Consider the following 24837-nt stretch of genomic DNA (forward strand, 5'->3'; position numbering starts at 1 on the left):
AACCCGACTTAGGCAAACGCTTTTTAAAAAGAGGACCTAGAGGAATTTCTTTTACCAGATACTTGTAGAAAGAATTATCTCTTTTTTTGAAGCAGAAAAAAAAAATGCCCAAAGGGGAGGAAAGAAATAAAAAAGAAAAACCACAGACTAGTCTGAAAGCAACTCACATTAGCAAATCCGTTGACATGCTCTACCAAAGGAGGGATGAAGCCAACATTTAGAGAAAATGCATTCACGGACAGAATTGCATCCTCCTTTAAACGAAACAAACCTGGGTCTATTTTCTTACTTTACTCCTCCGTCCTTTTTTTGGGGTGGGGTGGGGGGCGAGGGGAGTCAGAGGGGGCAGAATCCATTGGTGGACAGGGAAGGGAAAGAAAATCAGGCTTTCTATGTTATTTCTGTATCGGTTTTTGGTATTACAGAGGAGTAAAGAAGTTTTTGTGTGATGGTTTTTCATTGATCAGTCACTCTGAGCTAATGTAATTATCCTCATCAATAGGAGGCTGCAGAGAGAATCATTATGTGGGTGACATTGATAAATGATCGCCCAGGAACGGCCCTCTCGCGGGCAACCCCCACGTCTGACCCTCCCACACACACAATGTAGTCATAGAAACACCTAGAGAACCTCGAGCCCCGCCGCGGAAGAGGCAGGAGAGGGAAGAAAAGCCTCGGGCGGCCGAGGTGGGGGTGGGGGCGAAAGGGGACGGCCAGCCCCAGATCCAAACCAGTTCCAACGACAAAAACAGCCAGCGGCGGGGGGCGAGGGGAGAGGGACGGTCTCCCCACCCGGCGGCCAACCCTCCCGCGCACAGTTGCTCACAACAAAGTGAAAATCCGCCCTCCAGACGGACCCATTCCTCCACACCTTTTCCCATGTGTGACCTCACTACCAACAACATCTGATGTTTGACGAGACACATATTCAAAGGGGTCTCTCCAAAGGAGTTAAATAATTAGGTCACAAAACTTGTAGGCATCTAATTCTCACGCGAGTTTACCCCGCTCCCCAAACACCAAACAAACCAACCAACCAAACCCATCTGAAAGAAAACAAAGGCAGCATCTGGGCGACACCCCCCTTCCTGCGTTCCCCCCAGTTATTTACTGGGTGACCCCGTCCTTTCTCTTCACCTCCTCACCCAGCGCCTCGGATTATGAGATAATGGATTTTGCGATTGTTCTTGTCAGGGAAAAAAATCTCCACCGAACCCCCCGTTTTCATCTTTCAACTGTTTTATTTAAGCCAATGGGAAGGTATTGAGGGCAGTAATTGATACATAATGATCCATAAATCGATGTCGGAGAGCTGGGGGAGAGGGTGGAGGTGTACTAAGAGTATGGGGGGGGTGGCGATGCTGTTTATTTTATTTCTAAAGCTTCAACTAAAGTAGCTTTGACACTGTTGGGGCTGGGGGGGAGGAGCTGTTGGGCTCTGCCGGATCATCCATCATTCCTGTCACCCAGAGTCTGCCCGGAGGAGCCGTAGACGCAATCTCCCTTCTGTCTCTACACCGAAACTATTAATATTAAAACCTCCCTTCAAACACTGCCCCGACGGCCTCCATTCTCATCACAATCTGACCGGCCTCCCCCATCAGACCAGCATTTCCCCCGCGCGGCACTTTCTCCCAGCCCGGGCCCCGACGGAGGGGGCTCGCCCCGGCGCGCGACGCCCTGAGTTGATGACTGCAACTGTAACTGGGACGGGCCCCCCGTGCCCCCATAGTTTGCAATACGTTGGTCTAACTCTAACACACGCGCCCAGGGAAGGTCAGGTGAGGGCCAGGGTAGCCCTCTGCACGCCCCTCTGCCGCGGCCCAAGCCTCTGTCCTGCCTCCTCCCAGGCTCCAGGACGCACGTCTGCACCAACCCCGCTGGGTGGGCGGCGGGGGCTGCGGCCGCGAAGCTGGGGTCACTCCGCGCATCCAGACACCCGGACACCGGACTTTCTAACTGAGTGGCAACTTGTAGCGGAGGTCCAGGCTCCTTATCAAATTGCTGGCCTGCTAGCTAATGGAGAACTTGTGGAGGATCCCTGTCCAGTCCCTTTGAAGGAAGGTCCCTCCTTTGACAGCTGCTAGAGATATTAGCCACATTTCCCTTCCCAAATCTGCTCCGGGTTAACAGGCCCGCGGGGGCGGGAGGGGGTGAGGAGGCAGGAGGATCCTGGTGGACTCTAACGAGGGTGAGAGCTGGGGGGCGTGAGGGGTGCTGACCTAGGGGGTGGGAGAGAGGAGGGGTGGACGGAAGACACAGACTTTCCTGGTCTTTTCTCTCTTTTTCGTTTAAAATGTGGCTTCTTGCTCAATTCCCAACCCTTAACAGATGGCGACTGCAGTTCTCTCAGAATTTCTTAAAGAAAGGGAAACCTTTGGAATTTATTTCTGCTTTTGCTTTTTCATATAAATAAAAAAGTGTTTTTATATTACTCTTGTTTTGGAGAACATAAGCAATTTTATTCAGACTACAGTATTTCCTTTAACACTATATGGTTGTCAAAACACCATTCCCAGTTTCTTTGCTTTTGACAGCTGAGTCTTTCTTAAATATACCCAAATCGGAACTCTTTACACTAAATAGTAAACCCGAGATAGGAGCAAGTGCCTTCCGGGGTGGTGTAAAAAAAGCATTATAAAAATTGGACAAATCTATCACTTCTCTGTGTTATCATGGGGTTGGGGGTGGGGGAGAGCAAGGTAATGCAAACAAATATTACAATTATCATTCATCTCCAAATATTTAAGAAGGTTAAAGTTAACATGATAGGACGTGGGTTTGACGAATAAACTAAGCATGAGATGACTTTATTCATTAAAACCAAGAGTTGAGAGCTCTGGTCTCTAAACTTCAATGAGATAACTTGATAATTGCATAAAACACATCCTAAACACGAGCCAATTGCCAAGTAAACCCTTCAGAATTTACTGAGTGGAAAGAAAAAAAGGTTCTTTTTCCCACCTGATGTGAGAGTTGATTTATAATGGGGAATTTTCATAGTTTACATAAAAGTATTTAAAGTAAAAATAGGCAAATATTTAAAATTTACAAAAAGACTTCATGTAAAATAGAATAGCCAAAATGAGAGGGAAGCTATCTCTCTTTCCCAAGTGGCACTGAATTTCTCTATTAAGTTAGTTTGTGTCAGAAGCATTATTTCTATGTTTAAACAGCAACACACCACTTAAACTGAAATGTATTTGTAAAAATTCTACCTAACTAAATATAATACAGAACAATAGAAGTGTATTTCCTTGTTCATTTATATAGAACCTCCATAAATGCTGTCTGAAATGGAAAGATGGAAGAGCCCCAAATAATAACTATGGATTTCTTCCAAGTTTAAGTTTGCAGAGATGATGAATAATTTCCTTAGCCGGTTGACATCACATATCTAGCCAAAGTTTATGATATTATTCTTTCTAAACAAAGATTCAAAATTTAAGAGTTAAAAAATTCCAGGATAGTATATTTATTTGAAAATTGAGGGGACATGCCTCACCCTTTTTGCACACTTTAGCAGACATTGTTTGTGCAGTATCAATAAGCTAATGGTATAGATTTCCAGGAATGTTGCATAAAATTTTGAAAATGGCATTATACCGTCCATTTTGTTTTGTTTTGTTTTCAGAAAAAAATTTAAGTTTAGTTATCAAATCATCACACTAGCATCCCTGCACATGGATGTGTCTGAAATAAAAATACACCACAATATAATTTATAAAATATTAATGATTAAGTAATCTTTTAAAGTCAGAATTTCAAACTCCATAGAAGTTGTTTACTTATCTATGAACACCCATATGTAAATTTTCATTTACATATCCAACAATATTGTAGTAAGACAGGCAGAGGAAAAACACAGGCAGATAAATTACCTTTGAGCACAGACATTATTTCTTATGTTGTAAAATTAACCCTGAAAAGTCCTTTATTCTGGCAGAGATGACCACGAAAAGCTTTATCTGAAAGTATATATTTTTTAACGTCATGCATCTAAAAAGGAGGTTGAGCATGTTCAAGGGGATCTTTCAACCTGGCTCATCATGTACACATAGTTTCGTACCTTTAGAAGTTTTCTGCTGGTGGAACTTATAGGTCAAATAGACATTGAAAGGCTATAGATGATTACCTTAAAAATTATTGATGAGTTTAAAATATACTCAACTGCTGGGGGGAAAAACCTACTTTTAACACTGTATAGAGTTGGCATTGTGCAGTCTTGTCCTAAAACCATTAAAAACGCAAAAGCCTAACAAAAAATCAAAAATGAAATATTTATTACCGCTTTTTGTGACTTAACACCTTTTTTTTTTTAACATAACGTCACAGTCCTCATACAAGTATTTTAATGTAAATTTGACAAAGCTTAAAGGTAACAGCATTTTCTTCTAGTGAGGAACACGTGCTGAGAAAAGAAGAATTCATGGACATACAATACCAATTCCACAGCAGATCTGATACTAGCAAAAACATTCTTTTTTTTTTCAATTGAGGTAAACACATAGAATATCTAACATGAAACAATTAATAGACCGAACTCTGTACGAAGTTTGTTACAGTATTCTCTTGCTCCTTTTTGTCCCCCAAGCTTTGAGTTTCTGATAAAGTCCTAGTTATGGTTCAATGACCATTAATAACTTTTTTTGTGTTGAGGAAAGCTGCCCAACTTAAGATTGTTTTGTCCACAACCAAGGCTCAGAACTCCTGGAAGAAGCTCCTGCTCTGTCTTTAAATCTTCATTGGCAAGCTCTTTGAAGAAGAGTCCCCCAAAAATAATAATAAGAATTGGCTTATGAAGCACGAACTATAAAGATCTGTTTGAAACTAAAGGACACATTTATGGAGGAACAAAGGCCGGGCATGAAAACACATTCTTGAAGCTGGAGTTCGAGTGATGAGGTTCAGCCAAAAGTTCATCATGATCTCCAGTGTGGTTCTTTTCTCATTGGCCCAACAGGTTTAAAATATATACCACAGTCTCTCCTGGATGGTGAATTCACTGATGAACCAAAACAGTCATTCTTTTGGGAACAACACACATAGTGTGGAAAACAAGGATATATTTTTTTTTCTCTTCTAAAACTATTTGAGGCAACATAACGGCGTGATCAACAGAAATGTACAAGTTTAACTTAGTTCCTATATTTATACTACAGTAGTTATAACTCTCGGAGTCTTTTTCCAGAGGATCTTTACATGGACAGAATTGTCTCAGTCAGCCCATGATTTCACATTTGTGTTCTTGTTGCATTGGTCCTCTGTTGCTTGATGAAAAATGACAAAAGTAAAAAATAATCACAGCTGTCTGGAATTTCATATTAAGTGTCAACATCTGGTCAAAGTTCAGAAAGTCTTAAAATAGTTTTTGCGTGTGTTTCCTTTTCCCTTGAGTTCCCTTATACTATTGGGCATGAATGTCCATAACCTGTCCGCCAACATTGGGATCTACAGAATTTAACATTGTGGGGCTCTGTGCTGACATAGTCATTCCAGGGTGGGTAGGGGGTCCTCCGTGCATCATCATGGCTGGGTGGTGGGGATGGCTTGGCAAATATGAATGCATTGGGGGTCCATGTCTTAATTGAGTAGGGTGTGGGGTCATCTGGGGAGGAGTGTAACTTGGCTGTGCCATACTCATTCCCATAGGACCACCCTGAGAAACGTAGTCCCCTGGCATGCTCTGCAAACCTGAAAATAGAGAGGGAAAAAGAAAGCGGGTCAAATTCCTGAACATTTTTATACTTTACCCATCAAAGATGAAAAGAAAAAAAAAAAAAACAACAGACACTGCAAATCTTATATCTAAATTTAGCTGCAGATTCTTGCCAATGTTTGCAGACATTCAAATTGTAGTTTGCATTTAATTTCATCGCACAGCAGTATAATGCAACACAACAGAACTAAATATTTAATGCAACTAAATGTCATAAAGTGGAACTGTTTTTCAAAATGGTATTCAGTACATTTCTTTGATAAATGCAATAAGAATATAAATTTTGAGTCGAGTTTTATCAGTTAACTGTTGATAGATCATTTATTTTTCTGTGTTGCATTTGTAGACATGGACAAAAATTGTAGATAGTAAAATAAAATAAAATTGACATCTTATCATATCTGTAATTCCTCATGAAAAATTTATTATACAAAACATTACAGCATATTCATTTTGAAGAAATGAGCTTTTACGTGTATTTAAAATGAAGCCCCCTTTTTGAATTAGAGGCATTCCTATAGCAGTACACCCAAGAGATTGTAAAGGTCAAAGGTAAGAAGTCAATGTGAGGTCATATGACATGCCCGGTAGTTTATTTCTGAAAATCCCCCCAAATAATGCCTTGATATTGGGAATAAAATGTAATAAATGTAGAAATTCTTAATTGAGATATGCAACATTCAAAGTTATGAGTTAAATGGTGGGAAGTCAGCAATTGTAAGGATTCTGATTTCTCTTACAAGTTACCTGTTTATTGAATTAAGGTTATATTTACTGTTGCACATCCCCGGATCTAAAAGGACAGCTTTATTCACCTCTATTTAACCTCCAGTGCATACAGTTGAAAAGCTGAACAGATGTTTTTGACACTGTAAGCTGGTAATCTAAAGGCTTATATGCTGCAGTCATTTTGTTAAGTAGATCCGCAGTCCATTATTAACAGAAGTGGCAAAACCATCTAAAGACAATAACACAGCCTGCATAGTCCCAGCTCTCTGTTTATTCTACCACAGCAGCCTGCTCAATGGATGATGATAATTAAGTACCAAATATACCATATTGTGTGGCTGCATAATCAAATCAAGAGAGGATAATATTCTTCTGTATTAAGCTATTAATGTAATTGGTCATGAAGCATAAAATATGTTATGTAATTAAATAGGCTAGAAATTATATGGCCTATATTAAGAACTATCCAAGCTGAGCAAATGTTTTCTCTATAGCTGTTTTAGGGAACATTGCTTTCTACATTTTTTGACTGCATTAGTAAAGGAAGGAAGGAAGGAAATTGGCTTCATCAGTGGTGTGCCGTGGTGACCCCCTGAGATCTCCTATAAAATGTTGGCCTCTATTTACATATAGAGAATGATTTAATCAAGGTACGTGTTGTTATATTCAGCCTCATTAAACAAGGAAGTTTCAATGTTATATGAATTTTTTTATGCTCTGGTGTCTTCAGCAAAGGATATATCTTGTTGGCAGACTCTGAATTTTTTTCAGATGTCAAAAACACTTGAAGCTTTAAAGTCTAATGGGTTTCTTAATCCAACTGCAGCCATTCAGCCTCAGTGAAAAATCCATTCCTTCATATTCAGTTGCTCCTAAATGTCTTTCCCTTTAAATTTATTGACTGACTTTCCTGTCTTTCTGTCTCATGTCGAAAGTCAGTAGGCACATGTAAAAAATAATCAAAACACACCGACTCCCTAGTGAAGAATCAATGGTGTCACTGCTGTCATATATCTAGACTAGGCATAATGAACTGCAGCATTTCATCTTTGCATATAAGATAATTTGGGCATCAATCGTATTCTGACAGATTTATGTCACTCAAAGGACAGTTCTACTTTTCCTTTTTTTTTTTTTATCGCTTCATTGAAGCCTGCTTAATTTCTCTCAGTCAACTGGTGCCCCCAAGACATTATTTTTATTCTTAAATGTCCAATATCTGCCTGATGTCTGTGTTTGTGCACATTGGGGCCACAGTAAACAGGCTAAAAGGCAGTCCCACCTGCTTAAAACACACGCAGGCTTGTCAGTTGGCCTTTTCAAAAGTGCACATCAGTGTCATCTGTGACTTCAGAGATGGGTGATACATATTTAAAAACAGGTCCTTAGTTTGGAAAGGCATGCAGTTATGGGCAAGGAAAAATAAAATGGGGGCAAATTATAAAAAATAAAATAAAGTCTCTGAAGTGATAGTGAAGACAGATCGCACCCGACTGTACTTACTTCCCCCTTGCTTTGCGATTGCTTTACATGATGAAGGTTACATGTAGTGCCATTGCCCATCCATGCCCATATTCATGCCCATTCCACTCATAGGTCCTAGAAAGGAGATAAAATCCAAGAAGAGGCCGGAAAATCAGCAATAATTGATGGTGAAAAAATAGAAGGAAACTCAGATTCCTTTTCACTTATTGCCTTGGTTTAAAAAGAAAAAAGAAAAAGGATGTGTATGGGGCAGAGTATAATGGTACTGTGGTAAAATCTTTACTTTTTCAAAGAGGAATTTTTTCCCCCACCCAATGTAAAGAAAGCAGGCAGAGCAGGCAGCAGGCAAATGTTAAACCCACCATGACAGTGGGATAGTAGAGTGGATGGAGAGGCTGGTGGAGCAGGTGGCACTTCCCAGGGAAGCCCAGAGGCGGGATGAGCCAACCTACCTGCAGGCCGGATCCCCATGTGTTGCTGACCATCCAACACAAAGCTCCCCATGGGCTGACCCTCTGGACTATATGCTGCTCCTTGGCTCACTGAAGGATCAAGAAGAAAACCTGATTGTGGTCATTCGAGGACACAGAGGAGAAAGAAGAAAAGATATACCAAACAATCAGCAATTGTTCCCGCTGCAGCACTGAAACGTTATAGCAACAATGTGGTTGGCACTCTACAAATGGGGATGTGGTTTGTCTGAGTGTCTTGATGACTGAGTGAAGGTGTGTGAGTAGCTTTAAAAATGTTCTGGAAGAAAGACTTCACTGGCCAGTTTCCCAGGGGGTTCGTCCTCTGCAGCCCTTGCTTTTTTACTTATCTCTTGATTAGGGGGACGAAGGCTGGAGAAGTTAGGGGTACCACATATATAAATATTGCAATGTACCATTTGGTTGGGATTCTCTGAGGCTGCCATCTCTGGTGGCTTAATACAAAATTTTCATATTTTACACAAACATTTTAAACCTGAATACAATTTCACAAGGTTAAATAGACTCAATTAAATGCTTGCCTTTTTATTCACACCCAAGGAAATACAAACATAGTAAATATAATATTTCCATTGTTTTATGTTCTTCTCCCTAGCCTCCAATAGTGGGAACATATTTTGGCATTATTGGGGAAATTTTGCCAAAGGATGACTAATTTTCACAAATCCTTTAAAGCGAGGCCACAGGTAAAATCTCCATCAAGTTTAACACCGTTGTTAGTGGCAGCAGTCATCACCCCAAGGAAAACTTTTTCCCTATAAGCCTTATTGCAGGAGACCACAAACCCTCAGTAAACTGAGGAAATGTCTGTTTCAAAATAAAACGACTTGGAGTATCCCAGGAGGGTTCTGATAGTACCATACAAAAACTGTTTTAGAGAAATTGAGAGAATTCTGAGAAAAGCTCACATGTATTTTAGCAGCATGGATGTGAAGCATTTTAAACAAAGGTAATATTCTTTAATAAAAAATAATGGTGGCAATGCAGCAAGTCAGGCTTTAATAGGATATTATGAATAGCCAAAGCAAATGAATGGATACAATAAGTTTAACAGCAGATGCTACAGAAGGGAAAGCCTAGCATACACCAAGGAGCTGTGGGTAACAGAAAAATGAGAGTGTGCTAATGATTGGATGCAGACAAGCAAGGGGTAATGCCAGAGCTCACAAACATGCTGCTTGTGGCATTAATACTTGTGCCCAATTACCAATTCAGAAAGAAAATAAAAAGCAGTGTCAGTAGAGTCAGGGTGGGAAATCTCCAATTAGCACCACTTACTGAAGTTGCTTCCTTGAGTGGGATTCTGGGGACATTAAAAAAAAAAAAAATCCAGAATGCCTGGTGGAAGCACTTATTTATCAGATGAGGAAACTACTGGAGTATAACTTGATGAGGATTTGTGCCTGTGGGACATAAATATAGATACTACTTGGAACTTGCCTGCTCGATTTGACTGGTCAATCATGGGCTGTACTATTCTTCTTCTGGCATTAATAAACCTGAAAGAGAACAGAGAAGTCCAGTCATCATACTCCGTTTCTGTACTCTGCGAACACCTTTGCATGAATGCTGAGGAGCACAAAATACAGTCAAATCTCTTCTGAAAATTATCTTTTCAATTTAAAGGTGATTTTCCCTTTCAGTGTTCAAAAATAGTTGACTGGGTAATCTCCGTCGTCACTGCGTAGTCAACTCCAAGACAACTTGCTAGAAGAGCTCAGAGAGGGAATAAAGTTCTCCATGAGAAAGCTTCTATTAACTTCAAATTGTGCTTCTGCTTCTTGCACAAGTAGGAATCTGGTTAAAGTTCAGGCTGGAAGACTTTCCCCCTTTCCCTAGACTCCCCGTGATAGGGAGACCCAGCTTCCCCTTGCAGCTGGTCATAAATGGAGACCAGGCTCTAGCACTCGGCTTTCACAAGGTATTGTTAGGTCAGCAAAGCCATCAATTAGGCTGTCTGAAGTTTTATCACCAACACAGCAGTAATAAGTGCTGGCCAGAAAGACTTCTGCTCTTCGGCAACTCCTGCAGTTTAAGCCTGTAAAGTTAGGGGTCATTCAGAGGTCAGTGCCAGCTGGGGGCAGCCTTTCCAGCCTAAGCTGGGACACCCAGGGCAGAGGATAAGGTAACTGCCAACCATAAACCCAGCCACCTTTCAACCCACTAGAAAGACAGAGCCTCAGGTACACATGTTTGATATTAGAGCTCAAGAAACGTTTGCAAATCAGGTGGTGGCTGAATCGCAGGAATGCAAAGGAGAAGCAGTTATTTCATCTAAGAAGCCTGGATCTAATTTTGTTGGAAATCCAAAAATAAGTGCCTACTTCATGTTACTTTAATGTTTAATAATGCCCATCAAATATTCATGTACAAACAGAGTAAGATGATAAGAAATCTCCTTTATTTCTCCAAATTTAATAAAAACAAAACAATTTTCTACCATTTGTGAGTTACCCTTGTCCCTGTGCACTTAACGACGTGTATTCCCCACACATTTGAGCTCATGCACACGATTCACTGACCACGCATTTGGGAGGAGCAGGGAGCATCCAGCTAGCTTCTCCTTAAAAATATACCCATTGATAACATCTGTCAATATTTCCAGTTTCAGATCTTAAGCACAGGGGGACTTCATGATTAATGAGTCCACCTGGGGCCACAGGCAGGAACTGAAAACTCACTCTTTGAAATTAGCCAGAAAAATTCAGTGTGTGCTGGCAGCTCTGTGTTCCGAGGAAGCTGAAGTCCCTTTGGAGGAGGACAGTCAGGCCCCACTCGGTCAGGCCTCCTGTGAGCACTCTGGTGGGAATACAATTAAGCTGAGGAATAATAGCTGGGAGAAAACCAAAGGAGTCTTTTGCATATGGTGTTTGTTTGCAAAACAATGGACTTCTTTATTACTTAAGAAAGTGTAGCTCAGTTGTCAAAAAAGAAAGTGATCAGCTATGTAGAGATGAAAACAAAAGGAGAGTTGAAACTGCATCTTTCTTCCCACCTGTCACCTGAAATGTTGCTGAGGAATGAATATCTGACTAGATCACAAAGACTTCCAGAAGCCTCCCTCCAATCAGAAAAAGAACTTAATTATCTACTCTTTCCCCACCACTTTTACAGCAACCAAGGAGGACTGACCTGATATTTCCACCCCAGGAACTGTTTTTATCAGCTCACCTTGAAACCAGCAGAGATGCTCAAGAGGGTCAGAGAAGGCTCTTCTCCTTGAAGTTTCTAATAGAGGACACACTTGGCAGGGGTTTTACCCCCTTTTATGTGCTACTAATCCTGGTTTTTGTGTTTTGCGTTTTTTATTTTTATTTTTTTTTCGGTATAGTCTAACTCTTTAGGTAAAACGAATTGCTATTTTTTTCCCTTTTTAATTTCACTCTTTTATTCTTTACATCTGGAGGTTGTTCCCTTATTTATGTCTTTCTCTCCAGTTCCCCCAAACACTCCCTTACTCACAGAGCTGCAAGGCATCATGGTTCTTAGTTCTCAGCAGGAGAACTCCACACTGTCTTCAAACAAATAATTACGGGGAAGGTTAGAGGTTCACTCAAAGGTCATTTCTTTGGATACTAGTCAGAATGTTTACATTAGTAAAAACGGGGTCCGCTCAAAAGGTTGTTCAATGGGGGATACACAACAATGCAGAACATTAAAAAAGCATTCTGTGAGCTAGCAGGTCTTTATAGAAGCACTGAACTTGGAAATGCCACTCCAGTATAACATTTTCAACTAGTTACCATGGCATGGACTGGATGTTCACTAGCAGTTATGGCAATGGCCTTTCTTTACCCACTTCTCCTAAGCAAATATGAATAGAAGCCTCTGAAGGTTTTCACTAGGTCCTTTTACAAAGGGTCACAGAGATTTTGCTTTTTTCACTTGGGCACCATTTAGCCTCTCTGGATTTTTGTTCTCAAACAATGTTTTTGATCCATAGTGCTATTTCTTGCCAGATTCATAATTCTACCACATTCTTTCAAATCACACAGAATTTTAAAAACATATGGGCCCCAAATTTTCAGAAATCTCTTAACATGCAACTCCTGCCAATTGTCAATTCCCCTGATCTTGGGATATTTTATTGACATCATAGATATTACTACGAAAATTAACAATTAATGAGCTGACTGTAAGAAAACCCTGACATTAAAAAATGAAATTACCGCCTCCTACCAGTACTGATGACTCAGAGGCCACTCTTAGAAAATACACTGACATACATAACATGGAGCCATTTAAATTATAGGCTAAAACAAATCAAACTAGAAATAATTTTTATTTATTTAATATTTCTAAGATGAAATTTCCATATATGGTCTTTTCTCAAAATTACATGAAATAAATTTTTTTCCACATCTTCTAATCTATGTTTTTTAAAATGACCTTTTTCAATGCTCAAGTAGTGAACAGAGTATCAGGCTTTGATTTTACGTAAAATTTGAAGAAGCTAAGTTGAAAATCAACTCATCTTCAGTCTTTCAAGGTTCAGGCTCCATTCATATGGAAAAATGTAACTTGCTGGTTCAAAGACAAAAGACTTGTCTTAAAAAGACTCAAAAGGTTCCATGGATATTAAATGGGCCTTATAAAATAACATTTTGATGAGTTAAGTGTAAATGAATCAGACACATATGGATTAAGTTATCCTTGAATTTCACACGGGTTTAAAAAATAAGGGGAAAAGAGGGTCTTGGCAAAAAACATTTTGGACTTTGCCAAACCCAAAACATTTGAAAAATTGCTGAAGACATCCAACTAACCAAAATGCAGCAAGCTGCACCCAACTTTAATGAAAACCCCCACAAGTTATTTCCAATCCAAAGACTGTTAGATTTTTCATCTGTATCTGATATTAAAAAATTCTCTAAGTTTTAATGTCATACCAGAATGATTTCGAAGTTGCAGGCATATAATCTACTTTTCTATCGGTTTAAACAATTTAAGCTACAAAGTCTTCTTCAATATTAAACAGTTCTTAAAAAAAATTCTGAGTTTTTTACAACTTGTCCATAAAATGTACCAGTAAGCTTAGTGTCTAGCTCTATCTAGATTTCACTTAGAAAAAAAATTTTCATTAGCCTCATTGTGACTTTTTTTAAAGGGCTACAGATAATTTCATTAGTGAGTCCTTAGGGAATGAATACCCTAAAGAGCCCTAGTTCCATTGATTTGTATTGAACACAAAGTTAGTATCCAGGCCCATACAAAAGCTTGGGAGAGTATCTACTAAGACTATCTACTTTTTCTCTAAATTTTACTTAAGTAGAAAATGCATGAGTATGTGTGATCCTTAAAAATTATATACTAAGACTGTTAGTTTAAAAATAACTTAATTATATAAATAAATTCAATGATGTTCCAAGGATCACGAGGCCTTTCTGACTCAACTCAGAGATGAAAAAATACATTAAAACAAATAAACCCAAGGTAGCAAATATCACTGTAATCTCATCTTACTGCCTTGCTGAAGAGCTATTTCCCAGAGACCTCTCCTGTCCTCAGAAAGTCTAAACTTTGTAGCTTCTCATACTTTTCTACAACTGAACTCTGACCATCATGATTTTTCTTTAAAGACTTTTTACTCCGAAGTATGGTTCAGATTGATAGAAGTAGATTTAGGTGTCATTCCTGTTTGTTGTTGGTTTCTTTTCTTTATTCCTTTCTTTCTTCACCCCCCAATCTTTTTAAATGGCAGATAAATCCCTTCTTTCTGGTTCACTAACTTCATGCCACACCTGGTAACCAACTCCTTTTGGAGGCATTCCTTTTGTTAGAAAGTGCAGGCCTCCATGGAGTTACCTGGAAAGCTGCCATCCCTGAACACTCTGAGGAGGAATCAAGAATAGCTGGAATTGAAGATTCTGCATGGATTGCTTTGCGCAGGGAAGGGGACTGAACAGTTGAAGAGAGATCAGATCAACTGGGGAAAGGCGTAGGTAGCTCAGTGACCGGGGACCTGTTAAAACATGAAAAGGCCCTGCTTCCCTACTGTCCCCAGCCCTGGGACCCATCAGCCACAGTGCTTATTCACAGCACTTGCTCCTGGCTGGTGTTTCAAATGATGAAACTTCAGCCTTGGCAAGTCACTTATCAAATTTCTCCATGTTTTCTTACTTTACAAAAAAAGCAAGTATTTCTCTGTGCTATGGTTATAGCTGAGAGTAGGATTTTCTCAGTAAGATACATTAAAATGGTTAAATCAGTGAATAAGGCAAGTTTAATGCCTTTGAAGATGAACTTGGGCACGCAAATGATGGAGTCATGTCGCAGACATAAGTTTTCCACTGGTGACCAGACAATGGCTCCTTTCTCACAGACAACCGTGAGCAAAGTAAGGTAAATGAATGAGATTCATATGTTACTTAGGGACAGATTCATGGATCATAATTAATTTCCCTAAGCAATAGTTTGATTTATAATTTGATAGAATACTAGATTTGCCTACACCTTTAAAAACACATGAACTAAATACTAATAAATTTATAATATAAAAACATGATGTTAATCTGGAATCACAGACATTTTGTACCTTTATGAATATGGCTTGAATAATGGAGTGTTCATGCTGACATAAAAGGCCCTGGACAAAATTATCAAGTAAGTGATGCTTATCCTTGATGGCCTTCTACTGTCTTCTTTCAATATTCTTACTTTCATCTAATTCTTCCCTAAAGTTACAAGGGCTCCTGAAGGTTCTTTACTAAAATACTCTACTTTGAGCATGCCCTTCTCCATTATTGTTGTATATTCCAGACTTATGCATAGAGCAATACGGTGAAGAGCATGGGCTCATGTCCTCTGCCCTTTATTTGCTGTGTGAATTTGGACAGTTCTTCTTAACCTTCCCAAGCTTCACTCTGTTTCCTATCTGTAAACTGAGGAAATAACTGGGCCTGGGTGGTTTTGAGGATTGAGGGAGATTTTGTATGCAAGATCCTTAGCACAATGCCTGGCACATAGCAAGCTCATTAAATGTTAGCTTACAGTCAAAATGCACCTATCCAATGCTCCTAAATAGCTCCGTTCTCTCATAGATAGTAATTAGGAATAGGTGGGTGGCTGTTAAACAAATCTATGCTGGATTGGCCACAGGGTAATAATGTGTTGTACTCCTACAGGTAGCGTGTGTTCATATCGCCGGATCTTTCTAAAAATCGGAGTTTAATCCAAATGTACAATGCTATGGTGGAGATTTTAGACACTGGGGCAGGCATCTGCCTGCAGGGGTGGGAGGTGGATAGGGGAGTGAGCTCTTTTGGAATCACACTCTCTGTATGGTTCTCTAGATCCTTGCTACTTTACATGTGTGCCATGGACCAGTAGCAACATCACCTTGAGCTTGTTAGAGATGCAGAAATACATTACCGTCCCCATTCCTGCGCTACTGAATCTGATTCTGCATTTTAAAAGATCTCCAAGGGATTTATGTACATTTAAGTATGAGAAGCCTTGCTCTAGATCACATATCAAATTCTAGTGCTCTGCTTAAGAATAGAAACTTGCAAAGATCAAGTTTTAATTGTGAATCTCAGCTGCAAAAAAATGCACATACTCTTCTCTTTAGGTATCTTAGATCTAAACAGCCTTTTACTCACTTGCCTTGGGCAATAAACACTTTATAATAATTTAATTTATTGTACTCCATCTGTACCTCTTAAAGGAAAAGCTGGGCCAGTAAAATGTTTTTGTGAGGACTGTTAACAGAGGCTATCTCTCAGGCATGGATAGGAGAATGGTAGATTTCTATCTTTTTTTCCAAATAATTCTGTACTGTTGGAGTTTTTAATAAATATAATTATTTTTATACATAAAAGAATTTTTAAAGGAGATCAAGAAAATTTGTCATCTTATTTGACTAAGGTTTATATGGCTAACCGTAGGGACCTTTTAATTAAAATATTTGAGAAATTTCCCCTCAGATAGGGAATTATCTTTTATTTCCTTTACAATATTGAGCAACACTAAACACTATTCCATGAATATAATCACACTTGATGGCATGTAACAAAACATCCCAGCAGGTTATGATTTTGAAGCACTGTTACTCTTACAGAATGCCATCAGATTATTCATATGTAGCTATTTATCATGCACTATAAAAGTGATCTTTCAAAGCTATTTGAAAGCAAGGGAGGAGAAAACACTCAAACTTCCTTAGCTATTCACATCTAGGATCTATCCTCTTAAAGATAAAATCCTAAGTCAATAGACATAAGTTGTAGTATATTACCTCATCCTGTACATGATTTATTGCAGATGGAAGTCAACTAGAAACTGAATTACTTTGAAACTTTTACTACTGACATTAAAATTCCAGATCTGGATACCTACACACCTTACAGTGCTTCTGAAAATAACTTTTTGCAGACACAGAAGGTACACCTACAAGTTTATTTAACTCTATCAACATAAAAAGCAGGCACAATCATTTTCAAAACTACTGATTTCTAATTACCTATTCTGTATCTGAACACTGTAGCCTGACCTGGCTTTGCAAATCAACCAGTCACTTCACAATCAGTTGCACACATTCTTAGCCAACTCCCATTATCTTCCTAGCCATTTTACTGTAAGAGGAAAAGATCCCAACAAATCTAGTAGCTTTTTGGCTTTCATGATCACCTTTGATTGAAGTATTAATTCTCTATCCTACTTCTTAATGGAAACCACCTAAGCATTAACTGGCCAAAAATGCACCAAGCTGTTTAGCAATTATGTATTAGATATGTTTGAAGAGATCAAGGTGCACTCACATGCTCTGTGCTATGGATATGTCTCTGATTAGCTTGTCATCTGCTCAGAAGAAGATGTAGGCTGATTCTCCCATACAGTCTAGCAGGCCAGCTGTTAGCTGCCTGTCAAGCCCTCAAGTGGACAAGTAGTCCAGGAGCAAAAATGTCACTCCTTTGATCTGGCAAGGAGCAGCTGCTGATTTATAGAGTAGGACTTTGTTCTTCCGTTCTATTTTACTTTCTTTCCTAAGGCAGAACCACAAAATCCAGGAGAAAAAAAAAGTGCCGTTCCCAGCAACATCAACAAGCTCTGACAACTGCAACAGGGTTTTTCTTGGCCCTAACAAAGCTCTCAGGCATCTCCTTTGACGCTCACCTTTCCCCCTCCCCTTCCTCCCACCCCCACCATTTTTTGCAATGCAGTAGTTATTGTTTAATTCAGCTTCTGTAAATGGAATGGACTGTGGCCAGCAAGCCTGGGGCATAAACACACCTGTATGAAAGAAGCCTTATTGTAGCAACCATCTACAAGGAAGCTCGCATGAACCACACGCTCCTGAGTTCAGAAAGAATGCTCCATTTTTTCTGACAGCAAATTTTACCCTAAGTGAGTTTCTATTTTTGGTGCCACCAACCTATGATGACCACATTTGAACTGCTTCCTTTCCAATGGCATTACACTCTTTAAATCAAAGAGATAAAAGGATTACATTTTCTTCTTTTCTTTTTTTTATCTGTGAGCAAACAGATCCATCAAAAATGTTTATCCTCTGCCTGTAATATCAATCATTGAGAGCTGGGTAAACGTCCAGAAAGGCTTTAGCAAATGCATTATCAAAGATGCTATAATGTTGATTTCATTACCACTGATTTATATTGACATGACTTTCCCCGAGTAACTTATGAAGGAGAAAAAAACCAACAACAAAATCTACATAAGACATGTGCATTGTCTTGCTAAGAATTAAACTGGTTTCAAATGCATAATCCTGTTCTCAACAGATAAATCTGTCAGGCTAGAGATGCCCTATCAACCAAGTGGGACATGCAATAATGCTTTGAGATACACTGTGAGAAGTTATCAGCCACATGTATGTAGGTATATGTATGTGTATTGTGTGTGTGTGTGTGCACATGTACATGCATGGAAACACACAAACACAGAGCAATAAACTTTGCCAGAGATGAATTCATTAACACCTGGCTCAGTTTTCTGTGCTGCTGCTGAAGTAGGGGTGATAAGGACACGCACAGACACATATACACACATACATATAGACAGAGTTACCAATTCTAGGATATTTAGACATATTACTGCATAGATCAAAGACAGGAATTTTGTCGGGGGTGGGGAGGGGTGGAAATGCCAGAAACAAAGGAGAAAAGAATGGTTGCTAAACATTCTCACTTCTATTATACTCAATCATGCCATGTTCTAGTGTTTGCTCCCTTCCCCTCTATCTAGGGGAACAGAGATTTTTCTCACCCTCATTTCTTGCTTTAACCTACATCACCCTTTGGCCAGTCAAAAGTTACTAATCACCTACCTCCTCCATGTTCACAGAATTGTATTCATAGATGCTTTCTCTAGGGGCATGTGTGTGTGTTTCCCAATGAGAGACTGGGTTTGGCATGGGAAGAGGGCGGAAGGTAAAGCTAGGTATAAAGGAGCAGATATAATGTAAGGCTTATTTTCATCCTGTTTTAATCCTAAAAAAAATTAGACCAAATAATTTTTAAGGTCCATAGTAATCTATCTATGTGTCACACATTGGTAAATCTTCCATATTCTATACTTCACATAAAACAAATTTAATGACAGAATATAAGACAAAGTTATATATAAAATTATCAGTAATGCATACATATATAGTTATATGAGTTTCTTTCTCCATATATATGAAAATGCAAGTTATGCCTTTAAAGATTTTTATTTTTCACACCCACAGACACAAAGTGAAAATCACAATTGGAGAACACACAAATAATTACAAGTCAAAATAGTCCATAGTCAGTAAATAAGTGTCATGAGGTCAATTAAAGAAGTTAAAGATAAAGATTAATTTCAAATTCTTGGAGGAAGAAAGCTGAAGCAGATTAAAAGAACGTGGAATATTGGAAGAAGAGAAAACAAGGAAATGGCATGCTGTAAAGCACCAGTCCAGACGAGGGCCGATTTTGTGCAAGGGAGGATAAAGGAATTGAACTCTGACTGGCTCCCAGCTTCGATCTGGAAAACATGGCTATGATTAACACGCAATCTGGTAGAGGTTCTTGAGTGATAAATTGAATTCTTGAAATTCCTAAATGGTAGAATGATAAAATATGGTGTTTGAGGAAGATCTTTCCAAGAGCTATGTATAGGATGAACTGAACTGATGAGAATCTAGAAGCTGAGAAGATGGAAAGTTCTTGTCCAATCCAGGCAGAAGAGGGAAACAAAATGAGCTCTGATTAAGGTGGTAGAAATGAAAAAGAAGTAGGGTATTTGGTTGGGAGAACTGCTGATAAATTAAACTTAGATGAAAAAGGAGAGATACAAATACAAAAGATATTAAGAGGATAAGTCTGAGAATTTATGTTTAGTACGTTATGGTGTACAGTTGATGAAAATTGGAAATAGATGAGAAATTCCTATTAGTTGTGGTGGGAAGAGGCAAACTCAATTTTTCAAATGTTACCTTTGGTTTGACGATAGGACTTTCAGGCTGAGAAAGCATGTCAGCCACTCAAGAAAAAAAAAAAAAAAAACAAGGACAAAAGAAGAGCAAAAGGTAGTGACTTAACTTCAAAACGTCTAATTTCTTCCTATTTTCCAAGCTATATGAATATTCCAGAGCTGCAGGAGTAGGTAACAGGATAAACTGCCTGCTGGCTACCTCCAAAAAAATTACTTCCTTCCTCTTCCAAATTATCCTGTAAATTTTGGGAAGTTCTTTATCTGACCATGACTGGCCAAGTCGATTGTTAGTAAAAACCTCTGTGGTCAAGGCCTTGTTTCTAATAGGACCAATTCGCTTTCTCTTTACATTCTGAGTTAATTTGTGCAACTAGATTTAGAGGCCAATGATAATTACATACATGTTACACTGGGTGTTGCTACACAAATTACGTTCCATTCCTTACTTAACGAAAGTAAGTTTAGTAATGGAACTTATCAGAGAGTTTTTAAAACTGGAATAGGAAAATCTATATAAAAGACTATGTATTTTTCAGCAATAGCATAAAACAATCAAGGGTGGGTTTTCTCTAGGTAGTGACAACTAATTTAGAAGAGAATTGACAGGACAAAGTGTTACATTTAAAAGGGGCTCCATTAAGTGTGATGGCTTCCAAATTGTGTCCTCCTTTCAAACCATATTTTTCTTTTTAAATGGGCTTTTAAGGTGAAAAATATAGCACTTCACCCAAAATGGTGTGGAAACAAATGGTTCTCAAGTCTCTATTCTTCAACTCAGGCCAAACCACCCCAACACACCGGCAATCTAAAGCCACTTGGAGGGAAGGTGCTGTGCATGTGAATGTCCCCGTGGCCCTTTCATTTGTCTGGGGATCTCTTTTTTCTAAAGCAGCAGGGGATACTTCAGAAGACCAGATTGGCATGCCAGAAGTGTTTGGATGGACCAGGCTCTTATCCTCCTCTCAATTCTCCTGCTGCTTTAAAAGAAAGGATGTGGCAGAGGACACATTTGGAAGGTGGCAACATTCTTAGGGCCCTTTATCAATACCACCGCTTTCTTTAAATTGTAGCTTGGTCTCTTGTTTGAGAGGCTGAGATTTTAGCACTTTTAAAGGGAACCATAAGTGAGAAATCTCCTAGGTGTTAAACTTTAGAGTGGCTTCAACCCAAAATATGAAAAAATGAGATTAAAACACAGAAAGTCAAGTAATATTAAGAAAAAGATCCAACAAACAAAATATCATAAATATGCATATGTATATTCTTTCTGTTTAAACCAAATGCTATTTAACCAGTTTATACTGGCATCTAGTAAAGGTGCCAATGGGGGAAAAAAAAAATCAAAGATCTAAACAATTTTAAAACTCACTTTAAATAAATTATAGTTCTAACAGCTACACATCTAACAATAGCTTTAAAAATTATTATGAAAACATATTATATTATGTCAGAAAGGAAAAAAAAATCTATTCATGAATACATGACTTAATATCCTCACATTTATGATGTTCACATATCAAAGACCAAATTCCAAATAAAATTTCCTGACTGCCTTTTCTTAATGACAAATTAAACATCTTTTACTTTGATTTGACAGCCGGGTAGCATTCTGTATCTTCTCCAGAGATGTTATATGCAGTCTTTCCAATGTGACGGTATTATTACCCACAAAATTTTTAGCATCATCCCGTAATCATAAAAGACATAAAATATATCTTTATAAACCACAAGAGACCTAGCAAACCAGCAGTTATGCCACATCTGCTTTAGTCCTTAAATATTTTAGCTTTAGAGGGTTAGTTAGTGGATTTTCCCCCCGATTTGTGAGAAATAGAGACATCAACCTTTGATTCTGACATTACCCACAAAGCTGTCATCTACAATAGACAAAAAAGCAAACACATTGTACTGCAATTTGAAAGAATTTTTACAGCATATTCAGATTTCACATCTCCTATCAGAATTTCCTAAGGTGGTTTAACTTAATTTTTAGAAATAGAAATGATGGCATTTCTATTTTCTATTTCCACTTTCACAATACAGATAAAGTAACAACACTATCAAAAAATAACTTGGCTGGGCACGGAGGCTCACACCTGTAATCCCAGCACTTTGGGAGACCGAGGCGGGCGGATCAGCAGCCTGACCAACGTGGAGAAACCCCGTCTCTACTAAAAATACAAAAAAATATTAGCCGGGCATGGTGGTGGATGCCTGCAATCCCAGCTACTCGGGAGGCTGGGGCAGGAGAATCGCTTGAACCTGGGAGGTGGAGGTTGTGGTGAGCCGAGATCACGCCATTGCACTCCAGCCTGGGCAACAAGAGTGAAACTCCATCTCAAAATAATAATAATAATAATAACAAAACAACAACAACAACAAAACCTTAATTTAGTACTTGGTTTAACTGCCACAGATTCTTTAGAGTCAGGTACTGTATAAATAAACAAAAAGCAATTAATACTTTTAAAGTTAATGTGCTAACTAACCAGGACAACACTATTCCTTTGGCCTGGGCTGGGCTTTCTGCTATGGCCATCTGGCTAACACACCCTTCAAAGTGCTTATCACAGAAATCTCTTTGAGGCAACTTCCCTGGTTCCAAAGTCTGATTAAGAAGCACTTCCTCAGTGGCACCGAGCTAATATGCCCAACACAGTACTTATTCACAACTGTGATTTACTCGTCTGACTTTCCTACTAGATAGCCTTAGAGAGCAGGGGCCACATCTTAAGTTTTATTATTGACACTGCGTCAGGAATATAGTACACCCTCAATAAAATGTTTGTGAGTGAATAACTAAATGAGTGAATGAAAATAGGGTTCCTTCATCTCGGATATAACTTAGAATTGAGAATAAAAGAGCCCTGAGTTTAAGGATTTTCTGGTTCTCATTTTATAAGAGGCACAGCTGAATCCTTGATGAAATGATTTGCCCTGGAGCGGGACAGAACTAAGGTGGGAAATAACTCAGGCTTTCTGGCACTGTCTAATTATTTTTGTACTCACAAACAACTCAAGATACAGACTAGAGGTATTAGTTAAAGGTGCGAATCTATCTGGGCATTAGAGAGGCCAGGTAAATCGTGGGTGCAGATGTGACTTGGAAGAAATTGGGCCTCTGGCTTTTCTAGGCTGGCAGGCAATATGCACAGTCCGGGACATAACTGTACTGGGGATGATGGGGCAGTTGACTCAAGTGGAGAGGAATGAGAACTGAGATCAATAAGGTGTTATGAGTGTGTGTGTGGGGGTGGGGGTGGGGGGTGTTAGGAGAGAGGGATAGAGAATAGAAAGTGAAGGAGGAAGATTTGTGAGACTCAGAAAGGAAAGGAGACAAAGGAGAAATAGAGGCACTTTGAGAGGCCAAGGCAGGAGGATTGCTTGAGCCCTGCAGTTTGAGGCCAGCCTGGGCAACATGATGAAGCCCCGTCTCTATGAAAACCTTAAGAAATTAGTCAGGCATGGTGGCTTGTATCTGTGTGGTCCCAGCTACTCAGGAGGCTGATGTGGGAGGATCGCCTGAGACCAGGAGGTGGAGGCTGCAGTGAGCCGAGATGGTGCCACTCCACTCCAGTCGGGGCAACAGAGCCAGAACTTGTCTCAACCCCCAAAACAAAACGCTTTTTAAAAATATTTTTTCTGATATCTTTGTAAGCACATTTTGCTCCCAAATGTGCTCTGAGGAACTCTAGTCAATAGGTATTTCCCCAGAATAGGGGCCTAGGTCAAAAAAATATGGAGAAAACAAATGTGAAGGTAATCAAAGTGAAGTCACTTTCTCTGCTGCAGATTGTGTCACAGCCTTTAATAGAGTGATATATATTACAGATCTCTAAGAGAAGGTGATGGTACAAATTAATTCCTGACTCTAGTTGTTCAGATTTTGAGGGGCACTAGGGTTCCAAGGATGTGAAAAGAAAATGAAGCGGCATCCTAATTTTTAACATAAATTATATTTTTAAGCCTTTTATCAACTTAAAAATAGGCTTTCTTTCCATCTTTAGATTTCCCCAAGTCAGATTCAGAGATGAAGAACCACTTGTAGGGCTCTTGTTTATATCTAACCTGTTCATAAGTACCCCATGACTACCCCAAATATGACACCTTGACCCCTAAAATGTGCTGTGGCTGAAAAGGTTCTTTAGAACTTTTCTATCTCTTGCTGGGTGCAGTGGCTCACGCCTGTAATCCCAGCACTTTGGGAGGCCTATGCGGGCAGATCATGAGGTCAGGAGTTCAGGCCCAGCCTGGCCAACATAGCGAAACCCTGTCTCTACTAAAAATACAAAAAATTAGCCAGGCATGGTGGTGGCGCCTGTACTCCCGGCTATTCGGGAGGCTGAGGCAGGAGAATGGCTTGAGCCCGGGAGGCGGAGGTTGCAGTGAGCTGAGATCGCGCCAGTGCACTCCAGCCTGGGCGACAGAGCGCGACTCTGTCTCAAAAAAAAAAAAAAAAAAAAAAAAAAAGAACTTTTCTATCTCAAAGGTAATTTGATTATTAGGGAATTATATTAGGCTTAAATGTTTTCTCTACCTTTTCCTTTCCTTACTTTTCTCATATTTTTCCTACTCAATGAAATATTTTTTAAAAAAAGATCATTGGGTATTTTACTATGCCTAAAATGTCTGCTTCAAAATAGCTGTTTGAAACCGAAGAATAATCTTAAGAATAATGTGTGTGTGTGTGTGTGTGTGTGTGTATGTATATATACATATATATGCATACATATCACATATATACATACATATTTTCAATACCTTCTGGATGTTTCATTAATCAGAACTGTGACTGAGCTGTGCGTGGCCATCTAACTTTAGCATGTCTGTTACATGTGTTGGGACACATGCATGTAGAGGGGAGGAGGAGGTAGGGACAATGTTAAGAGGAAGGAGAAATGAGAAGAGGAAAGAGGAAAAGAGGAAGTGCTGCTTTGGATAATGTATAGCAATGTACATCAAACACTCCCAATCAATTCTACTTTCTTGTTTACA

At 39.2% G+C, this 24837-nt stretch overlaps 1 protein-coding gene across 12 annotated transcripts in view; it reads right to left on the reverse strand.

Moving 5' to 3' along the window:
- Positions 1-4261: 4261 nt before the first annotated feature.
- MEIS2 (Meis homeobox 2) overlaps positions 4262-24837 on the reverse strand; it is a 210548-nt gene continuing 189972 nt past the window's right edge. For 4 of the 12 annotated variants that reach the window (XM_063794694.1, XM_001137088.7, XM_009428769.5 and 1 more), the window contains exons 10-13: positions 9865-9923; positions 8386-8475; positions 7952-8047; positions 4262-5694 (exon numbers count right to left, since the gene is read on the reverse strand). In XM_063794694.1, coding sequence (XP_063650764.1) covers positions 7989-8047; positions 8386-8475; positions 9865-9923 — 208 coding nt within the window. In that variant the 3' untranslated portion in view covers positions 4262-5694; positions 7952-7988. Of the gene's footprint in view, positions 5695-7951; positions 8048-8385; positions 8497-9864; positions 9924-24837 lie in introns of all 12 variants that reach the window. The other 8 variants (XM_009428767.3, XM_001137495.5, XM_009428766.5 and 5 more) reach the window with 3 other exon arrangements.

This window comes from Pan troglodytes, chromosome 16 (genome assembly GCF_028858775.2).
Source record: "Pan troglodytes isolate AG18354 chromosome 16, NHGRI_mPanTro3-v2.0_pri, whole genome shotgun sequence".
Taxonomy (NCBI): domain Eukaryota; kingdom Metazoa; phylum Chordata; class Mammalia; order Primates; family Hominidae; genus Pan; species Pan troglodytes.